At 38.6% G+C, this 22,262-nt stretch overlaps 1 protein-coding gene and 1 non-coding gene across 2 annotated transcripts in view; one reads left to right on the forward strand and one right to left on the reverse strand.

The window, feature by feature from the left end:
- RUNDC3B (RUN domain containing 3B) overlaps positions 1 to 9,187 on the reverse strand; it is a 218,801-nt gene extending 209,614 nt beyond the window's left edge. Inside the window, exon 1 of the mRNA XM_007939844.1 lies at positions 9,072 to 9,187. Within this exon, the coding sequence (XP_007938035.1) occupies positions 9,072 to 9,187 (116 nt within the window). The remainder of the gene's footprint in view (positions 1 to 9,071) is intronic.
- Positions 7,235 to 7,341, forward strand: LOC122149946. The gene has a single exon (XR_006163406.1). It is a non-coding gene; the product is annotated as a U6 spliceosomal RNA (small nuclear RNA).
- Positions 9,188 to 22,262: the final 13,075 nt, after the last annotated feature.

Genomic DNA, 22,262 nt, shown 5'->3' on the forward strand with positions numbered 1-22,262 from the left:
AGGATGTGGAGCAATGCTTTTATGTATTTTGTTGTGCCAACTGAGTCTGGTATACCCCAGTACTATGGTCCTGAGGCTGTAGATCGATTGGATCGCTCTCCCATAATGTCTGGTTGTCTGTGAGAGATTACTCTGTGTCTGTCTTCTGTTGTTTCTCTTAAGGACTGTAGGTATTTTGTATCACTGGTGTCTGTGCAAGATTAGCCTCAGCTGAATCTATCCTTGGTCTAGAATATACTTCTGTTCACTGACCCCTGTCTGATTATCTCAGGTGTTTACATGTTTATCTGTATAGCCTAGTGTTTGGTGTTAATGGCAATGTCGTATTGTGGACACATTGGTTGGAATTAACATCTGTCGTCTATCTCTTATGTGCACAATTCAATGTAGGTCATTAAGAGTTTGAATTGACTCAATGGCAGTGAGTTTGGTTTTTTGGTTTGAGGAATATATTTTATAAACCTGTAAAAGTGAATAGAAGAGTGAATAAGACTCCAAACACTCCCTCTTAAATATTAAATCTCTTTATATCTCTCTAATAAGCTTTTGACAAATAACAAGCACCAATGAAGTAAACCAAACTCTCTGCTGTTGAGTCGATCCCAACATACAGCAACCCCTCCCTGGGTTTGTGAGGCAGTATCTCTACAGAAGCAGATTGCCCAATCTTTCTTCCAAGGAGTGGCTGGTGGGTTTGATCCGCCAGCCTTCTAGTTAGCAGTCAAATGTCTGAGGCACTACACCACCAGAGCAATGAAGTACTATTTCATAAATGCCTGGGAGACAGCTATTCTTTGATATAAGTGCAAACAGAGTTTAGCTGGAAAAAGAGTTAACAACCAATTTCAAATGCTGAGAAGACTATCCAGAACTAGCAGCTGAAGAGTAAATTATCCTACCTCCACTGTAAACTTACTTAGGGTGTAGAACACTAAAAATTCTTGGAAATAATGAACCTGCTCCACAGCAATATAACTAATGTTGATCAAAGTTCCAACTCAAAGCACTACTCTACGTATCATGATGAGGAGTTAAAATTAACTCAACACCACCTAAAAACAACAAAAGAGCCTTGGCCAAAAATATTATAATCACGGTAGCCAATGTATGAACCATCTTTTGAGGCTTACTCAAGCAAACAATAATAAGAAAAGAGAGTCAGTGAATTTAAAGTTATCTAAAAGATTATATCACCAATAATATTCATTAACATTTCACATATCTGCAAACTCACCCACAAAGTTCAAGCATAGGAATAGACTATTTAGCAGCTAGAATGTCAGTCAAGGAGTTCAGAGTGCTAAAGCTTACCCACTTAAATCAGGCCTCTGGGCCTTTTTTTTTTTTTTTTTCCATATAATGATAAATTTATTTATTTTCTTAGTTCATAACAGATTATAATCAGCAAGTCAGGATGGCAAACAGGAAGAGAAAAAAAAAAAAAACGCTAGAAGCAGGCAGAGCTAAAAGAAGTAACAGTTAACCTGGTAGTAAGAGATAGTAGTAGAATATAAAAGCAGACAAAGAATCATAAACTCACAGTCCTCAGGGGCCATTTAACAAAAAGCTCCATGTACCTCAAGAGTCCCCAAGAGCAGTGACTGCACAGTGGGCACATATATAAAGACAGATCCAGAGTAAACTTGTCAAAAAGATTACATTATGCTACAAATAGTCTTTTTAAAGAAGGCAGAGAATCATGTAATTCTTTGTTTAAAGCAAATCCATCCAAAATGTTTTAAATATTATTGTTTATTATGGTTTAATTTTGTGCACTTACATTATAAGCTTTAGTTATATAGAAAATTTCACTACACAATCATGAGCAAAGTAGGACAATTTTTTTTTTTTTTTTTAATTTGATCCACAGGGTTTTTTTTGGGGGGGTTTCTTTTTTTTTAAATTGTGATTTGGGTGAAAGTTTACAGAGCAAACTCACTTTCCATATAGTAGCTCACATACTCTGTCTCATGACATTGATTACAATTTACCACAATGCAACAGCTCCCCTCCCACTTCCTCCCTGTAGTTACCTCTTCCCAGTGTCCTTACCTGCCATGTATTCCTGGCCCCTGAGCTGTCTCCCTGTGCATACACAGCCCTTTTACTCTCCCAAGATTGTTCCCTCCAAGGAGTGTATCTGTTGTTGTTGTTGTTATGTGCCGTCGAATCAAACCCGACTCATAGCGACCCTCCCTTGGGTTTCCGAGGCAGTACCACTACGGAAGTAGGATTGCCCAACCTTCCGAGGAGTGGCTGGTGGGTTTGAACCGCCAGCCGTCTGGTTAGCGGGCAAGTGTCTTAGCCACTATGCTACCAGAGCTCCCAGGAGTGTATCTACCTAATGTAAATGTTCACGTCATATGTCTGTCTTTTGTTTGGCTGGAAGCCACAGGACTGGGTTCAATTCCAGACCTGAAGGGCAGCCAGGGGCCATAGCCTCAGTGGTTCCACCAGGCTCTATCAGACCAGCAAACCTTGTCCTTTTTTTTTTTTTTTTTTAATGATTTTTAATTTTGTTCCACATTGTTCTCCCACTCTATCCAGGATCTCTTACATAGATCCCCCTCCGAGTGGTTGACAGTGGTGACCAGGCACCATCTAGTTCTTCTGGTCTCATAGTCATATAAGCTGAGGATTGCATGGTATACCAGTAATTTGGACTAAATGTTTTCATGTGTCTTTGATTTTCTTCATTCTTCTTTGCTCTGGATGAGGAGAGACCCATCATTGCTTCCAAATGGCTGCTTGCAAGCTTTTAAGATCCTAGTGGTTGCTCATCAAAGTAGGATGTGGAACAGTGTTTGTGTAATATGTTATGCCAATTGAGCTTGATGTCCCCTGCGACTATGGTCCCGAGCCCACAGGAACTACTCGCTCCCTCTGGGTAGCTGGCTGTGGCCAAGAAGTGACCACAGCCTTGCTGTCCCTTGTCAGCTCTACTATATACCTGGGAATTCTTACACAACATACCAATATACTTGCAGAAACATTGAAAGCATGACAGGTTTTAAAGCTTCACTCAAACATCAGTTACATGGAAAATATAATGATATGAGCACCTCATTCCCTGACTGTGCTGGAAAATGAGGTGCTACTGTAATTTGAATGAATACTGGTAGCACAGTGGTTAAGCAGTTGGCAACTGAAAGGATGGTGGTTAGAATCCACCAGCTGCTCCACGGTGAAAGATGTGGCAGTCTGCTTCCACAAAAATTTATAGCCTCGGAAGCCTTACGAGGCAATTTTACTCTGTCCAATCAGGTCACTACAAGGAGCTCTGGTGGTATGGCTGCTAACCAAAAGGTCAGTGATGTGAACTCACCAGCTGCTCCATGGAAGAAAGATGAGACAGACTGCTTCTGTAAAGATTTATATCCTTGGAAATCCTATGGGGGTCACTATGAGTTGGAATCAACTCCACAGCAATGGGATACTGAAATTTGAAATAACACTGAAGTTCTGAAATAATAACTTTACCTATAGAAAACTATGTACATATTACTAAAAGTACTTTAGTTTTGAAAATCATCATTAGTATCTATCCTGCTTAGCTTCATTCCTCAATCTTCTTAAATTTCTTGTTAGTCAAAGTAAAATAGAAGCTTTTCAATAAAACATGAAGCTTAAAAACAAATGGAAAAGTAAGTAATACCTGATTTTCGATGGATCATAAATGCAGGTTATAAAAGTCTGATGGACTAACAATTTATTTTTTCAAAGTGTGAAATAATTGTGCAGGAAGAATATTACTTACTGCACAGAGCCAAAGTTAGTCTATGAATATTTTGAAGGTGAATATAGAAAATTTAGAATCCTCAAATGACCTATTTCCTATCTACTACAGTCCATGGAAAATAAGCTGCAAGCATACTTATTTGCAAAACAAGTACCATACAAGTGTTATTAGTCTGTAATACAGAAATGTTCATTGGGAAAAAAAAAACTGATAAAATAATTACACACACATATAATCTCATTGAATCAAAATTCAATTCAGTTCTTTTCCTGGCTATCCTACCTAACCCACCTCCAAAGTCAAAACTATAAATAAGTCCACTGATACAAGGCTTTAAAGGTAAAGACTGGTATACTTACCTAATAAGGCTTTAAACTTAAAATAACAATATGCATAAGTTGTTCAAAGAATAAGAGAAAGCATTAGAGTGTACGTATTAAAAGATACACTAGTATGATTTGTGGTGGTAGAGTTTCAGTTTTTTGTTTTGTTTTGTAAACTGTCAACAACACTAATGAAGAATCACAAAACGAAAGCACAATTTCAAAATACATTTTACAAAGAAATATGCATAAGCCCAATGTAGCTACTGCTACTAAACATACATCTACCCTATTTAGAGTTGGAGAAATTCAAAACCAAATATGAACAAATTTTACTTGAAGGCAATTATTAATTTCAGAGCTATCCTTGAAAGTTACTGGTGGTCTTGTCCAACATTACTTTTCAGATGAGAAAACTAGAAAATGGGAAGGTTATATGGCTTATTCAAGGGCACACAACCACTTAGTGACAAAATCAATTTAAAACCCAGCTGTATCTCCTTCTAACTTAAATATAAAAATATCTGTGATTTTATATTTTAAAATAAAAAACTGATTTATTAAGAGCTATAATGAGAGAAATGAAGTTCTGATGCATGCCAGAGCATGGATGAACCTGGGTAACATTATACTACGCAAAGTTAGTAAGTTCAAAGAGAACATGCAAATATATACCAAAAAAAAAAAACCACCCAAATCCACTGCCATCGAGTCAATTCCAACTCATAGCAACCCCCATTGGGTTTCCAAGGCTGTAAATCTTTATGGAAGTACGTTGCCTCATCTTCCCACAGAGCAGCGGGTAGGTTTGAACTGCCAATCTCCTGGTTAGCAGCCAAATGCCTCACCTACTATACCACCAGAGCTCCTAAGGGGAATATAATAAAAAACAAAACAAAACTCACTGCCATCGAGTTGATTCAACTCATAGCAAGCCCTCCTTGGGTTTCAGAGGTGGTGTCTCTACAGAAGTAGGTTGCCCAGTCTTTCTTCTGAGGAGTGGCTGGTGCATACGAACTGCCAGCCTTCTGGTTAGCAGTCAAATGTCTTAGGCACTATGCCACCAGAGCTCCCAAAAGGAAATATATAGAAACCAAAATTTAATAGTGGTTACTTGGGGTGGAGAGTTTTTGCTTAGGGTACAGTGAGTTTATGTTAATGGTAGTGGGATATTTGGAAAAGGAGAGTGAGAATGGATGCACGACTTGACAAATATAATCAATAATCACTAAGGCATACATTAGAAATTGTTGAATTGGTATATGTTTTACCATGTATATTTTCACCACAGTGAAAAGACAGAGAAAGAGAGGTAAAATACCCAGGGCTTGATAACTCTGAAAAGTAGTGACTCTGAAAAGCAACAGAAATGTATAAATATTTTATTTTGTCCATTTTGCTGAATTTGAGGTAGCCTGGCTAGTTAAAATTTACAATGGCCTACAGTGACTTTGATATAGACCTCATTACTAGACATGGATAACAATTTACATGCACCATCAACTATTTAAAAAGAGCTCTGGTGGTTTAGTGGTTAAGGCATTTGGCTGCTAACCAAAAAGATTGGTGGTTCAAACCCACCAGCTGCTCCTCAGAAGAAAGATGAAGCAGCCTGCTTCTGTAAAGATTTACAGTCTTAGAATCCCAATGGGGAATCAGAATTGACTTGATTGTAGTCAGTTTGGAGTTTTTATCAATTATTTAGACATGAAGAGCTGCTTTAATAAAATAATCCACATAAATAAATATAGAAGTTGAAATCTAAGCCAGAAATTGAATTGTATTTTAGCTATTATATTAAATTTATTGGTACACTATAACTAAAATTAGCACTTATACACTGGGAGGAGCAGAAGAGTTAAAGACAACAAAGGTAAATATCATTACATAACAAAGGTAAATATTATTACATAGCCAATTCTGCAATAATAATAATGTACAAGTGGATCCATAGAAATGCAAGCTGAACAGGTGCAGGAAAGCGAATGGAACTACACTCACGAACATATACAGGTTTGACAGAGAATATTTCTACATATGTATTGACATATGCTGAAAATACAGCCACGTAGAGAACAGAGCATACAAGGGACAAAGTTACGAAACATCTTAGCTATAACCAAACACCTTGAAGGAATGTGTTGCTGGGCCTGGGGGCTCAGGACTATTTTATAGACCTGGGGGCTTGGAGAATATCAAGGACATCAAGGTCAAGTGGCATAACATAGTCCATAAAGACAATGTTCTACACCACAGTGATACTACCTCGGAAAGCCAAGGAGGGGTCACTAGGAGTCAGGTTCAACTTAATGGCAGTGAGTTTGGTTTTTGGTTTTGACATTGTACTTTGGTGAGTAGCGACTGAGGTCTTAAAAGCTTGTGAGCAGCTATCTAAGTTGCAACTACTGGTCTCTACACTTCTGGAGTAAAGAAGAATGAAGAAAATTAAAGGTAACAATTAGTTCAAAGGACTAATGGACCCCAAGAACCCGAGTATCCACTGCTTTAAAACCAGAACGAGCTGGTTCTCAGCTACCACTGCCAATTGCTCTCAAAGGGATCACAACAGGCAGTCCTGGATAGAGTGGAAGAAAATTGTAGAACAAAACTCAAAGTCATAAAAAAGATTATGCTTACTAGTCTGACAGAGACTGGTGGAACCCCCGAGATATGGCCCTTAAACACTCTCACACTTGGAACTGAATAACCCCCTTTGTTCAACAGATATGCCTATAAGGTGAACAATAACACCAGGGAGGTGTGTACGCTTTAGAACAATCAACTGTACCAGATCAAAAGGGCAGCATTTGTCCAGTGATAAACTTAAAAGACAAGAGGGGATAGAAAAGAAGGACAAGTGGAAATGGTAAACACAGAGAGGATGTAGGAAGAGTGCCGTTACATTGTGGGAATTACAATCACTGTCACGAAACAAAATGTGTAGGAATTGTTGAACAGAAAACCAATTTTCTCTGTAAATTTTCACCCAAATCACAATAAAAAGTTAAAAAATAAGTCAGCACTTATATTTTCATAGTAGAAAATAATAATTATGCAAATTAAATAATGAAAATACAGCTAGCCTAGCTGCTGCCCAGACAAAACAGCGTAATGTGACTGAAATTTTTAAAACGTTATTTATAATGTTGTAATTTAAATAAGGTTGAGATACGTGCTCCCTTCAGCAGCACATATACTAAAATTGGAACCATACAGAGAAGATTAGCATGGCCCCTGCACGTGGATGACAAGCAAATTCATGAAATGTTACTTATTTTTGTTGTATTGTGGTAAACTGTAGTCAATGTCATGAGACAAAGTGTATGTGAACTGCTACATGGAAAGTGAATTTGCTCTGCAAACTTTCACCCAAATCACAATTAAAAAAGTAATAATAATGTAAAAAAAAAATAAATAAGGTTGAGATACAAATCCCTTTCTTCTCCTGAACTGCCTTTGATGAAGGCACAAATGAACTATAAAACAGTCAAAATCAAACAAGACATAAACAGAAAAGCACAAGCATATATTCATTAACTGTATATGGAGTGTCACTGCTAACAGGAAAAATACAAAAAACAAAAGAAAAAAACCTCTAAACAAAAGTGAGAGATCGATCAATGAATGCCCTTGTGAAGCTTAGGGCTGATGGAGCTTTTACAGATACAATAATATCTACAAAACACTGTATATGTTGAAAACTACTTGAACCTATCTTCATTTTTCAAAAAACCTAATTTTCTCAAATAAAGGAAAGAAAGTCAGACTTGCTTATTTTCCTATTTAACTTTTTTTAAAAATAAATAAATACAACCTCTCTCTCTCAAAAGACTGCACATGAGACTACACAAAAGGTTAAACTAAACAGATTCTATATTATTTTAGTCTACAACTCAAAGTGCAAAGATAGTGAGGCAGGTCTTGGCTCCATTGGTGAAAATCTGTAGTACACCAAGTTAAAAAAAAAAAAAAAAGTCACTGAAAGTTACTGAATGTAAGTCCTAGTACAAATATCTGCATTCTGCTTAAGACGTTTACACAAGGAAAACCAGAAAATACAGATACATATTGCAAAAGAGGTAAAAGTTTCATCCTCTAACCAGCTTATAAGATTATAGCTGGCTAACGATGAGGGGCTTGATGGAACAAGTGATCTGAAAAGAACTTAATAGTACAGAGAAGTTCCTAAGAAACTGATGCCTTAGATTTCTTTTTTCCTTTTTTCTTTAAATAACCAGGAAAAAAGCTTAAAGAAACTATATTAGCATATTAAAAATCAGTTATCTCTGACCACTAGGCTTATAGATAGTAATTATTTTTATCTTTATGTTTCTTTACTTTCTAGAGTTAAGGGAATACTACATTTATAACTAGAAAATGTTTAAAGAAAGATAAGTATTGGAATAAATGACATAAAGACTAGGCATGCTCTACAGTCCCACTCCTGATAACAATTGCAGAAACTGCACTAGCAGTGTAGTTTAAAAGAAGAGCGCGCGCGCGCACAAACACACATACACACACAGTGCCTGGCGTGCACTAGGCGCTCAATTAGTATTTGTGGAATGAAATGAGTGACTGTATATGTGTAAACAAGTCAAACAACAAAATGCCCTCCGATTTTGTGTTGAACAGTATACAATCACAGTACCGATTACTTTACCCAAAGCTGGCTGACAGCTTAATGATCACTAAGGTCCTCCTTTTACTCTGACACCAGATTACACGTTCAAAACAAATCCTCCTCCAGCCCCGCCCCAAGCCCTACACTAGGCTTCCTCCAGCACTAAAACTGATAGAAACTCTAGGGCCTCGCCGGTGCCTACGCCCTGAGCGAGCGCCCCCCGCGCCTCTCTCCAGGTCGCTCAGGGTCCGCAGACACTCCCGGCACTGCAGAGTCGCAGCCATTCGTCCCTAGGACTCTCAAGTGCTCCTGCGCCCACCCAGCTCCTTAGCCAGCAGTGCCGGCGGCCTCCTCTCCTCGCCCCGGGCGGCGGGCCGTGCAGTACCTGCAAACAGTGATCAGGTTCCTCCGTTCCACCGAAGCATTGCGGGCGCTCAGGCTCTTCTTGCCGCCGCCACTGCCACGGCTCCCGCTCAGGCCCGCCAGGCTTCGAGAGGCCATGGCGGGCTGACCCCCGCACCCCTTTTGTCTCGTACGACCCCTCCGCCCCCACCCGTGCTTCCCGAGGCTCTCGCTAGGTGAGCGACAGTGAGCCGCGGGAGGGAAGTAGGGAAGAGCTCGGAAGGAGGAAGGGAGAGAGGGTGTGAAAGACTGCGGGGTACTAGAGCCCGGGGACTGACAGCTCGCGCTGGGCACCGAAGCACCACACACACGCACGCACCACCTCCGCCTCCGCGCGCGTGCGGGTCGGCGTCTGGCGCTCTCCTACTTCCCTAGGGACCTACGCGGTTGGCGCGTACGCGCGCGCGCGCGCGTTCCCACCGGTCCCGCACGCCCAACCGCTAACACTAGGTCGCCTCTGCGGAGAGGCTCCGAGCATCACGCGCTCATCCCCGCCCTCTCTTCACCTATCCGACCAACGCTACCCCACCTGGAGCCAATCACGGCGCGCCAGGGGCAGGGCTTGCCGCGCGGGTCTTTAAAGAAACGCGCTCGCGCACCGCCCCTGCGCGTGGGCAGCTGTCAAGGCACCGGGCTCGCGCTCGCCGCCCGCGTGCCGCAGACCGCGCGCATGGGAACATAGCCGCTCTTTGAGCAGGCATTGTGGGATGTGAAGCCCTGGGTTCTGGCGACCTACTATGGCCCGGTGCCTGGGAGCCAAGCATGAATGGCTGAGCTACCAAGTTTTAAGTTTTTCCTGGAGCACTCCTCAGTTTTGTAGAGTCTGTAGCTTCAGTGTCGAGAACGCAGCCGTGCTGGCTCCTACACGCGAAGGAAGGCCTGACTTCTCCTGGGAACTGGGTTTCTTTTGTCTTAACGCCCTCCCCTGGCCTGAGAAGCAGAGGCACAATAGACGGAGGAGGGAAAATACCTGTAGAATATTTCTCTTGGGGCGTCTGGTGGTGGGATTTCTTGACCCTCGACCCCACGTCAACCGCTTCCCAGCCTCCAACATAGCCTGCATCCCCGACTGCCCAACCGCGGAAGAACGAGCGCGGTGGGAGTATACAGCCTTCCTGAGCCCTTCTTCGGTTCTGGGCAGCGACCCAGATTGGGTGAGGGGTGGTGAGTTCGGTTGAGCCCCAGTCGTGCTGCTCCTTGAGAGAGGCCAGGAACGCAGTTCTCATCTGGCATGTTCCAAACTTGGTGACCGCTTTCCACAGCTGCTTCATGCCCCCTTCCTCCTTACCTCCCCAGGGCTGGCATATCTACCCACGACCTCTGGCACTCCCCCAAGCCTGCCGTTCCCTTTCCTTTGCTCAGATCTTAGAGTTAGTCCTTAATGACAGCTATCCCTGTATCTTGGTGAGGCCTAGCATTGCTGCTGTGCATAAAATAGGTTCTCAATCAATGTGCACTGAATTTAATTTGAAGTCATGGTTGGCATTCTATTTAAGGAAGGTTGGGCAATCTACTGCCGTAGTGATACAGCCTTGGAAACCCAAGGAGGGGTCACTATGAGTTGGATGGCAGTGAGATTGTTTTGTTTTGTTTTGTCTTTTGAAATTTCAGTTTCGGTGGTTCCAAAGTCCATAAAACTTCCACCACTGTTTTTAAAGTTTCTGTCAAAGAAGATTGTTATAGAATATATAATTTAGTATACTTCTTATATATTGTACAAAGTACTACAGGAGTTGTTACTCTACTGCATGATTTTAAAACACAGAGTTTTGTGTGATAAAACTAGATTATTTCTGATATTTTTTAAATTTAAAAATCTATATTTAAAATGATCAGGGCAATGACACATCACTTTTAACCACTGAGCCAAGTCATACTAAACCAAGAAACCAAATTAATTGCCATCCAGTTGATTCCGACTGGTAGCGAACCCCGTTGTGTTTCCCTGGTGGTAAATCTTTACGGAAGTAAACTGCCCCATCTTCCTTCCGCGGAGGGTTGGTGGGTTTGAACCCCCAACCTCCTGGTTAGCAGTCAAATACCATAGGCAGTACACCACTAGAGTCAGAGTAGAATAAAAATCTGTTGTGTGTGGGGGGAGATATCTGTCTTAAATATTGCACTACAATAAATGTTCGCGTTAAAATTCCTTTATAAGAAAATAATTTGAATAGACTTTAAGCTTTATCGTTCACATGAATTTAATAACGACAAGATTCCCTCCTCCCCCGTTTGTGGGCATTTGTGGCTAGATCAGTGCAATTGTTTCCAAAGATTTCTTGTCTGCTCTACAGTAACATAGCTGGGATTATAAGGAAACTAATCCTCCTAGCAGCTACAACTAAATTTGTATCTTTTTCCTAGCCCAAAAGTATGAATTCGGGTGCACTGGCTATGCAGACAGTCTCAGTAACACTTTTGCACTGATAATGACAAATACACAAATTACAGTTGGTGTTGACGTTGTTGTTTAACCACAAATTAATGCTGCATTAGAAAAGAGTAAAGAGTCACGGTTGTCAAGAAATTTCCTAGAGAGACATCCATGCTATTATGTCCTGAGGAAAAGAATACATATGCCTCAATCAAACTTACTAAGAAGACAAAAATGGGTAATGTCAGATAGAGACGTGATATGCAATTATTCTCAAAATTGGCTTTCTAGCCTCAAGTACATTTTCATGCTATTTGTACTATGAAGTTATATTTATGACTGAAGAATTAGTAAAATTCAATCTTAGATAATTAGGTAACAATTTTAATTTTTTTCAAAGGCTACTTTTAGGGGGAGTCAGTTGACATTGGTACTTACTTAACAATATTTCACTATAAGACAAGCCATTTGCATGTACATTGTGTTGTTAAACTGCCACATGGGGGCCTTATTTGACAAGGTTTCTTCTCCCTTATGCTGAACAGTATGTCCTCAGTCTTATACTTTCACTTGATTACTAAACTAGAGATTATAAATCAATTCTATCTAGTACAGAATATACTACTACTATACAACTACATGATTTTCCACACAACTTTTTGGACTTCTTTTGGCACCCATTTCAGTTCTTCACTTCATTTATCTAAGCATTTGTACAAAGGTTATTCAGAGATGTAAAGAGATTCATAATACAAATCATGAACACAGTAGATGCCTAATTTAATTTAACCAATAGGAATCCCATAGAACTGATTAGGCAGACCACATTCATTCACCATTTTCCCACTACTCCTCTTCCTTTCAAGCAAAGAAGATGAAATTACAAGTATAACATATAAAATGCCTCAAATATAAAAAGCTAGAAGCCAGTGAGATTACCAAACCATAGTTTATTTCAATCTCAAAGAAGAAGTGGACTTTCTAAGTATGGCACAACCCAAAAACCATAATAGAAAACAATGATAATATTTAAATTTTAAATCTACAAAGTATTCCCACAGGCAAGATAAAATGAGTAACAACAAACCGAGAAAAAAATAATTAAAACTGATTTCATGGACAGAGACCTAATTTCCTGTCTATGTAAACAACTCCTGCAGATCAGTAAGCTCTGTTTCGATAGAACAATGAAAGTGGAAGCAAATACGAGTGAATAGTCAGTAGTGAGGATTACACAACTTTTATAAAAGGTAGGTTGTGAAGGGAGAGAAAAAGGGTAGTGGTATAGGGGAATGTTGAGTAGAAGGATAATGGTGTTTTGTTACTGTCATGTTATTTTTCATGGAAGTGGCTTGAGCACACTTAAAACTGATGGAATGTTTTCATTTGGAGGAAAAGATTAGCAAGCAAAAGAGAGAAGAAATGACCTCTCCTAAGAATGTAGAAAGGGCATGGGATCTAAGGCACAGATGGATGGATTGAGTTGAGGTTGATGCTACCAATCCTCAAACATAACTAGAGAGGAAGGTGGAGGATGAGTGCAGATATATAGTTTTGGACTTTGAGTACTAGAAAGTCAAGGGTGTTCCCTTCTGATGGCTTCTACTTTCTCTGAAAAATAGAAGAAAACATCAGCTGCTAAAAATTTCAAGTAGTCTTTTTATGGTGAGTGGTAGAATAAGTTAGCCAATGAAATTTAAAGGACTCCTAGCCACTCCTCTGAAGGAAGGTTGGGCAATCCTACTATCCGTAGTGATACTGCCTCGGAAACCGAGGGGTCGCTATGAGTCGGGGCCGACTCGACGGCACATAACAACAACAACAACAACAAGCCAGTTTGAGGACCCATTTGAGATTGGTGATTATGAATTTGCAAGACATATCTATCTTATTGTGTGACTTTCTCCATCCTTGTTAAACTGCTAAGGTCCAGATAAGAAAGAAAACATTGGTTTCATCCAGGATGGTGATTTTGTAAGAGGGGGAAAGGAAAAGAAAGGCTAAGAGGTTTAAGATATTAGCAGAAGTGTTACTATAATACACTTTGAGTTGGATATAGAAGGGAATGAAGAAACAAGAGAAGCAATGGATTGGAGTAGAAATGAAGGATCAAAGGATTGGATGTTCTGTTGAGTTCAAAGGATAATTATAATAGATCTAGTAGACAAGCAGGAGCTCTGGTAGCATAGTGCCTAAGGCACTTGACTGCTAACCAGACGGCTGGCAGTTCAAACCCACCAGCCACTCCTGGGAAGGAAGGTTGGGCAATCTATTTCCGTAGTGATACTGCCTCAGAAACCCAAGGAGGGGTCGTTATGAGTCGGAGCTGACTCTACGGCACATAACAACAACAACAACAGTTAGACATGCATGTTGTAAAGAGAGATTATGGTCAGAGAGTGGCATGCTTGAACTAGTAATTTTGAGATTAGGGCAATTATGAATTATGGCAACATCCAAGGCATGATCATGGGAGTGTGTGGCAATTATGGTGGAGGGGGAGGTTTAGTGATGAAGGGAGGTCAAGGAACTCAGAAGTCAGAATGTTAAATTGTCATCCATGTTACTATGAAGTCATTCATAGTGATAGATTTAAAGTACACAGTAACAGCCAAAATCTTCAATAGATTCGGATTAATAAATTAGCAATAAAGTAGTGCATTGGTAGTTGACACTACTGTGAAATTACATAAGCCTTAAAATAGTGAAAGCAAATTTTAGTTGCTTGCTTGCTTGATTTTTACAAGAGAGGGGAGAAATACTGCTCTAGAAGTGGCAATAGAAACCAGAGAGAACTCACCTAAAGATAAGAGCGGGATAAAAATACAAAATCTTCCACTTCATAGTACAGAAAGGGAAGCAGAGCCCTCAGGAGTAGATCCAAGTTTCCGTGGAGGAGGAAGAGGTATCACTCAGAATTAGAAATGAAGGATACAAGGTTGTATTGGGTATGGAGCAAAAGTTCCAAAGGGCATCACGGAAAGGGGTGGCAGATGAGTTCAAGGGCAAGGAAGTAGAAGCAAGTCCATATCATAGGACATGGATGGTGAGCCTGGCATTACAGGCAATACTAGGTGCATGTTGTTGAAGAGTACACTTTGATGGGTTTCATAAATTGTTCTTGTAAAAAGGCTTACCCATTTAAACAATTTATGCATTGATTAAAACAAAGTACATTTGGCCTTAAAGTTTCTTGAGAAGGGTAAATACTGGACTTTAGTTCAGAGAACGTTTTTTCTCTCCCCCCCTTTTTTTAAATCTTGGAATGGGGTGTTAGGAAACCAGAAACTACAGCTTTCAGATGTCACATGGATTATATCAATTAGTCTCAGAGCCATTCTCTAAAGTAGATACCATTATGTTCCCCATTTACAGACAAGGAAACAGAGGTTTACATAAATTAATTTTTTAAATGGTGATTTGAGTGAAAGTTTACAGAGAAAGTTCACTTTCCATACAGCAGTTCACATACACTTTGTCTCATGACATTGAGTACAATTTACCCCAATGCATCAGCTCCCCTCCCACTTCCTCCCGATAGTTACCTCTTCCCTGTGTTGAGTCAGAATCATCTTGATGGCAACTAACAACAACATGATTATGATTTTCATTATTTATTATACTAGTCAATTATCAGTAAGACTAAATTTTCCATGATGGAAAGTTTACATTTGTGGATTTGTAGGTTTACATTTGTGGATCTTGACACATGATTTTAAATTTCATCTGTTAAGTACAAACATGAAAATATAGCAAAGACCATTTTGTAAAAGACGAGTAGATAATGGAGGAAGTAATGCTTTATCAGTCTTAAAATATATTACAAAGCATGTAAAAACATATTATAAAATAACAAGATACTAGCTCAGAAAGAGAAACATTAACAGAAAGATTAGTGGAACAATCCACAAATCTCTGTAACATCAAGGATTTGTTTTTATAGATAAAAAAGTAAATTATGTAAATAATCTTAGACAACTGATTCAAATGTAAGTTCTAAAATAATCATCTTGGAGATATTTGGGCAAAAGCTAAACATCAGTGAGAAATTATTTACTCAAAAACTTATGAATAGGCAAAAGTATGTCTAGGCAAAAGGGAATATACTCATGACCATATGTGAGTTTGTCAGACAATATTTCTTTCTTTCTTTTTACTTTTATTGTGGTGAAAACATGAACAACAGGACACCCGCCAACATAGTAACTTCCACATTTACAGCTCATTGCAGCTCAACTTCCACATTTACAGGGACATTGATTATATTTTTCAAGTTGTGCTACCACTATTGCTATCCTTTCCAAAATATTCTACCACCTATTAGCATAAACTCGATGCCCCACAAACAAAAGCTTCACCTTTCCCCCTCCCTCCAACCCTTAGTAACCACCAATAATGTTTGGTTTTTATATATATGTATATATATATATATATATATTTTTTTTTTCAACCTATCTAGAAACTTTCCCTTCCCTCTCCTCCCATCCAAGGTAACCAACAAAGAAAGTTTCCTTCTATGTATAAACCTTTCCTTGACTTTTTGCAATAGCGGACTAAAACAATATTTGTCCTTCTGTGCTTGACTTATTTCACTCACCGTAATGTCCTCCAAGTTCGACCAGTTATGTGGTCTTTTGCAGATTCTATATTATTCCTTAGGAGCTCTGGTAGCATAGTGCCTAAGGCACTTGACTGCTAACCAGAAGGCTGGTGGTTCAAACCCACCAACCACTCCTCAGAAGGAAGGTTGGGCAATCTACTTCTGTAATGCTACTGCCTGGGAAACCCAAGGAGGGGTCACTGTGAGTCGGGTCCAACTCGACAGCACATAACAACAACAACAACATATTATTCTTTAGGGTTGCATAGTAGTCCACTGTGTGTATGTACTACAATATCCATTCCTTGGTTGATGGGCATTTAGGTTGTTTTTATCTCTTTGCTACTGTGAATAATGCTGTGATGAACATGAGTGTGTGTATATCTATTCATGTCCTGCTCTCACTTCTTTAGGATATATACCTAATAATGGGATTGCTAGGCCAAATATTATTTCTATTTCCAACTTCTTAAGGACTCACCATACCTATTTCCACAGTTGTTGTTGTTGTTGTTGTTATGTGCTATAGAGTAGGACCTGACTCGTAGCGACCCCTCCTTGGGTTTCCAAGGCAGTATCACTACAGAAGTAGATTGCTCAACCTTCCTTCCGAGGAGTGGCTGGTGGGTTTGAACTGCCAGCCTTCTGGTTAGCAGTCAAGTGCCTTAGGCACCATGCTACCATTTTACAGTCCTATCAGCAGTGTATGAGAGTAGCAATCTCTCCACATCCTCACTAGTATTTGTGATTTTCTGTCTTGTTGAACTTTGCCATTAATCCTGGAGTGGGATGGTATCTCATGGTTGTTTTGATTTGCATCTCTCTAAAGAGCTCTGATGGAACAGTGCTTAAGGCACTTGACTGCTAACCAGAATGATGGCAGTTCAAACTCACCAGGCACTCCATGAAAGGAAGATGGGGCGATCTATTTCCATAAAGATTTATGGCCTTGGAAATCCAAAAGGGGTCACTATGAGTCAGAATCAACTCAATGGCAGTGAGTTTGAGTTTGAGTTAATAGCTAATGATTGTGAACATTTCTTCATGTATTGTTGGCTGCCTGAATATCTTGTTTGGTGAAGTGTCTGTTCATGTCTTCTGTCCCATTTTTTAATTGGATTATCTTTGATATTGAGGTGTTGGAGTTTTCTATAAATTTTAGAGATAATTCTTTTGTCTGATATGTCATTGCTGAATATTTTTCCCCACCTGTAGGTTCTCTTTTTACTCTCTTAGAGAAGCCTTTTGATGCACATAAAAATTTAATTTTCAGAAGGTCGCAATTATCTAGTTTATCTTCTGCTATTTGTGCATGCTTGATTAGGCTTTATAGTCTATTTATGCCATAAATTAGGGCCCCTAAGTGTGTACCTATTTTCTCTTTGATGAACTTTATAGTTTTAGGTTTCACATTTAAGTCTTCGATGCATCTGGAGTTCGTTTTTGTGTGGTGTGAGGTATGGATCTTGTGTAATTTTTCTGCAAATGGATATCCAGTTTTGCAAGTACCATTTGTGAAAGAGACTATCTCTTCCCCATTTAATGGATTTCACCCCTTTGTCAAAGATCAACTGACCACAGGTTGATGGATCTATTTCTGGGTTCTCAATTCTGTCCCACTGGTCTATATGTCTGATCAATACCAGGCTGTTTTGAATTGTGGCTGTATAGTAGGCTTTGTGATCTGGGAGTATGAGACCTCCTACTTTGTATTTCTTCTTCAATATTGCTTTGCTTATCTGAGGTCTCTTTCCTTTCCATATAAAATTAACAACGGGATCTAGATCAGGATTGCATTGAATGTATATATTGCTTTGGTTAGTATTAACATTTTCACAATGTTCAATCTTCCTATCCATTAGCATGGTATGTTCTTCCATTTATGTAGATCTCTTATCGTTTACTGAAGTAGTGTTTTGTAGTTTTCTTTGTATGGGTCTTTTGTATTCCTATTAAGATTTATTCCCAAGTATCTTACCTTTTTTTTTTGGCAGTTATTGTAAGTAGAATTGATTTCCTTTTCAGAGACCTCTCTACTGGTGTGGAGGAATCCAACTGATTTTTGTTTGTTCATCCTGTATCCTGCTTCTATGCTAAATCTTTCAATAAGTTCCAGTAATTTTTTTTGCTGAGTCTCTTGGGTTTTCTGTGTATAGGCTCATATTATCTGCAAATAGGAATAGTTTTACTTCTTTCTTATCAATTTGGATGCCTTTGATTTCCCTTTCTTGCCTTACTGCCCTGGTTAGGACTTCCAATACAATGTTGAATAGAAGTGGAGATAGGGGACATCCTTGTCTGGTTCCTGTTCACAAGGGGAATGGTTTCAGTCTCTCTTCCTTGAGAATAATATTCCCTGCCGGTTTTTGCATATATGCCTTTATTATGTTGAGGATTTCCCTCCTATTCCTATTTTTCTGAGAGGTTTTTTTTTAATCAGTTTGGATTTAAAACTGATGGGTTTTGAATGGGTGTTTGGATTATCTCAAATGCCTTTTCTGCATCTGTTGATATGATCATGTGATTCTTTTCCTTTATTTTACTTCTGTGATGGATGACATTGATTGTTTTTCTAATGTTGAACCATGTTTCCATGCTTACTATGAATCCTACTTGGTCATGATGTATTACTTTTTTATATGTTGTTCAAGTCTATTGGCTAGGATTTTGTTGAAGATTTTTGCATCTATATTCATAAGGGATATTGGTCTGTAGTTTTCCTTTCTAGTGGTGTCTGTGCCTCATTTTGGTATCAGAGGTATGCTTCATAAAATGAATTTTGGAGGATTTCATCCTTTTCTATATTCTGGAATAGTTTGAGTAGGAGTGGTGTCAGCTCTTCTCTGAATGATTGGTAGAATTCTTCAGTGAAACCAACTGGGCCAGGACTTTTTTTGTTGTTGGTAATTTTTTTTATGACCTCTTCAATTTCTTCTTTTGTTATGGGTCTGTTCAGATTTTCTACCTCAGTCTGTGTTAGTTTAGGTAAGTAGTGTCTTTATAGGAATCAGTCCATTTCTTCTAGGTTTTCAAATTTTTGGTATACAGGTCTTCATAGAATCCTGATATTATTCTTTTTATTTCTGTTTGTTCTATTGTAATGTCACCCATTTCATTTCTTATTCATGTTGTTAGCATCTTCTTCTTTTCCTTTGTTAAATTTGCCAGTGGTTTGTTGGTCTTGTTAATCTTTTCAAAGGACCAACTTCTAGTCTTACTGATGTTTACTATTGTCTTTCTATTTTCTGTTTCATTGATTTCTGCTCGAATCTTTATTTATTTATTTATTTATTTTGGTGACTGTAGGCTTTTTTTTCTTTTTTTGCTGCTCTTTTTCTAATAGTTGGAGATGTTGGATTAAAGTGTTGATTTTGACTTTTTCTTCCCTTCTGATGTGTGCATCTATTGCTATAAATTGCCCTCTTATCACTGTTTTTGCTGTGTCCCCAAGATTTGGGTACGTTGTTTTTCATTCTCATTTGACTCAAGGAATTTTTAAATTTCATTTTTTATTTCTTCTATTACCCAGTTGTTTTAAAGAAGGGTTTTATTCCATTTCCATGTATTTGCTCTTTTTCCATAGGTCTTTCTAGTGTTGGTTTCTAATTTTATAGTATTGTGATCTGAGAAGATGCTTTGCATTATTTCAATGTTTTTAAATTTATTGAGGCTTGCTCTGTGGCCTAACATATGGCGTATCCTGGAAAATGTTCCATGTGTGCTGGAAAAGAATGTATATTTTTCTGTTGTTGGGTGGAGTGCTCTGTAGATATCTATGAGGTCAAGTTAGTTGATTATATTTAGTTCTTCTGCATCTTTGTTGACTTTCTTTCCAATTGTTCTATCTCTTATTAAAAATGGTGTAATTAACGTCTCCTACTATTACTGTGGAGTCATCTATTTGTCTTTTCAATTCTGTTGAAGTCTTCTTTATGTATTATGGGGCTCTTTTATTGTGTATGTAGATATCCATTATGGTTATGTTGTCTTGTTCAATTGATTCTATAATCATAAAGTCCTTCCTTGTCTCTTATGATCATTTTTGTCTTAAAGTCAATTTTATCAGAAATTAATATTGCCACTCCTGCCCCTTTTTGATTGCCATTTGCTTGGTCTATGTTTTTCCAACCATTGCTTTTTAGTCTACTTTTCTCTTTTTGTCTAAGGAGTCCCTTGTAGTCAGCATACTGATGAGTCATGTTCTCTTATCCAACCTGCAACTCTCCATCTCTTGAGTGGTGCATTTAATCCATTGACATTCAGTGTAATTATTGACAAGTATGAATTTATCGATATCATTTTGTTATGTGTTTTTTCACAGTGTTGCTGATTTCTTTGTTCCGTGTAATTTTCTGTGCTGAGCTCATTTTGTTTGTGAATCATGTTATCATCTCCTTGTTTGCTGTTGTTGTAGTATTTGCTAAATATGTGTGCTTATCCTCTTTTTTTATTTTTATGTGAAGGTATATTATTTTTCTTTGAGGTTACCCTGTGATTTATTGTTTTCTTCCAAATTTAAAACAGTCTGTTCTGTCTCACAATTGTCTTGACTTCCTCACCATTTAGAAGCTCTGTAACTACACTATTTATTCCCTCTGTTTGGTTTGTAGTTGTCCTCATTACCAATTGACATCTCTGGTTCCCTGTTAACAGTCTTGGTAAGCTTATTTTACTTTGGATACTTCTATAACTGGGTTGGTTTCTGGCTTATGTCATCATGTATGTTAATTATCAGATGTTGTTTGCTATTGTTGGTTCTCTATCAGAAGGACTCCCTTTAACATATCTTGTAAGATTGGTCTGGTTTTAACAAATTCCCTTAATTTCTGCTTATCTAGAAATCTTCTAATTTCACCTTCATATTTGAGGGATAGTTTTGCTGTGTATATAAGTCTTGGCTGGAGAATTTTGTCTTTCAGGGTTTTATATATACCATTCCATTACCTTCTCACCTGCATGATTTCTGCTGAGAAATCCGAGCTTAGTCTTATTGGTTGCTCTTTATAGGTAACTTTTCATTTTTCCCATGTTACTTTCAGTATTCTTTCTTTATCTTTGGTTTTGGTGAGCTTGATGACAATATGTCTTGGAGATTTTCTTTTGGGGTTCATTGAACTTCTTGAATGGATAATGGATATATTCTAATCTTTCATCATATTAGGGAAATTCTCTTCCAACAAATCTTTGACAATTTTTTCTTTGGTTTTATGTATCTCTTCCTGTGTTGGTGTTCTGCTTACACATAGTATATTCCTCTTGATGGTATTCTATATGAATTTTAGGCTTTCTACATTTTGTTTTGATCTTTTGTCTAATTGATCCCTTAACAAAGTAGTATTAAGGTATTTGTCTTCAATCTCATTAATTCTGTCTTCCATCAATTCAGTTCTACTCCTTTGCCCCTTCAATGTGTTATTTATTTCTGAAATCTTAGTATTTTGTATTATTTCTAATTTTTTGTTTATTTTGTCCATTTGTTCTTACACTGTTTTCCTAAATTGTTCTAGAGTTTTGTCTGTATTTTCCCTAATTTTTTCAGTGTTTTCCTTGATCTGCCTCTCTCATCCATTGATTATTGTTGTTATGTGCCGTTGAGTCAAACCCGACTCATAGCGACCCCTCCGGTACCCAAATATAATTCTTTTGAATTCCTTATCTGGGAGTTTCAATGCTGCTTCTTCCTCAGGGATGTTTTCTGGTTTTGTATCCTTGTCCCTTGTTTCTACTACTTTATCTTGCTTCTTTTTGTGGACTTTGATGGTCTGTTGTCTCTGAGACATGTTGTTGTTGTTGTTGTTGTTATGTGCTGTCGAGTTGGACCCAACTCATAGCGATCCCTCCTTGGGTTTCTGAGGCAGTAGCACTACGGAAGTAGATTGCCCTATCTTCCTTCCAAGGAGTGGCTGGTGGGTTTGAACTGCCAGCCTTCTGGTTAGCAGTCAAGTGCCTTAGGCACTATGCTACGAGAGATCCTAAGTTGTGGTTATAGTTATGTTTAATGTGTGAAAGAGAATGAGAGTATGTGCACAGATCCTTGTTAGCTGTTTGTAAAGAGCAGTTGATAGTGAGTTAAGCTGGTATTGGCTGCTATCTATCACTGGTCAGTTCATGCAAAAGCAAGTGTTGGCCCTCACTCAGTCAGTGGATTGGGATGCAGAAGGTGCAGCTGTGGTTGTGTTGTGTTGGAACAGTTGCTGTCT

The sequence above is a fragment of the Orycteropus afer genome, unplaced genomic scaffold (assembly GCF_000298275.1).
Source record: "Orycteropus afer afer isolate SDZICR_OR568_19922 unplaced genomic scaffold, OryAfe1.0 scaffold00063, whole genome shotgun sequence".
NCBI lineage: Eukaryota > Metazoa > Chordata > Mammalia > Tubulidentata > Orycteropodidae > Orycteropus > Orycteropus afer.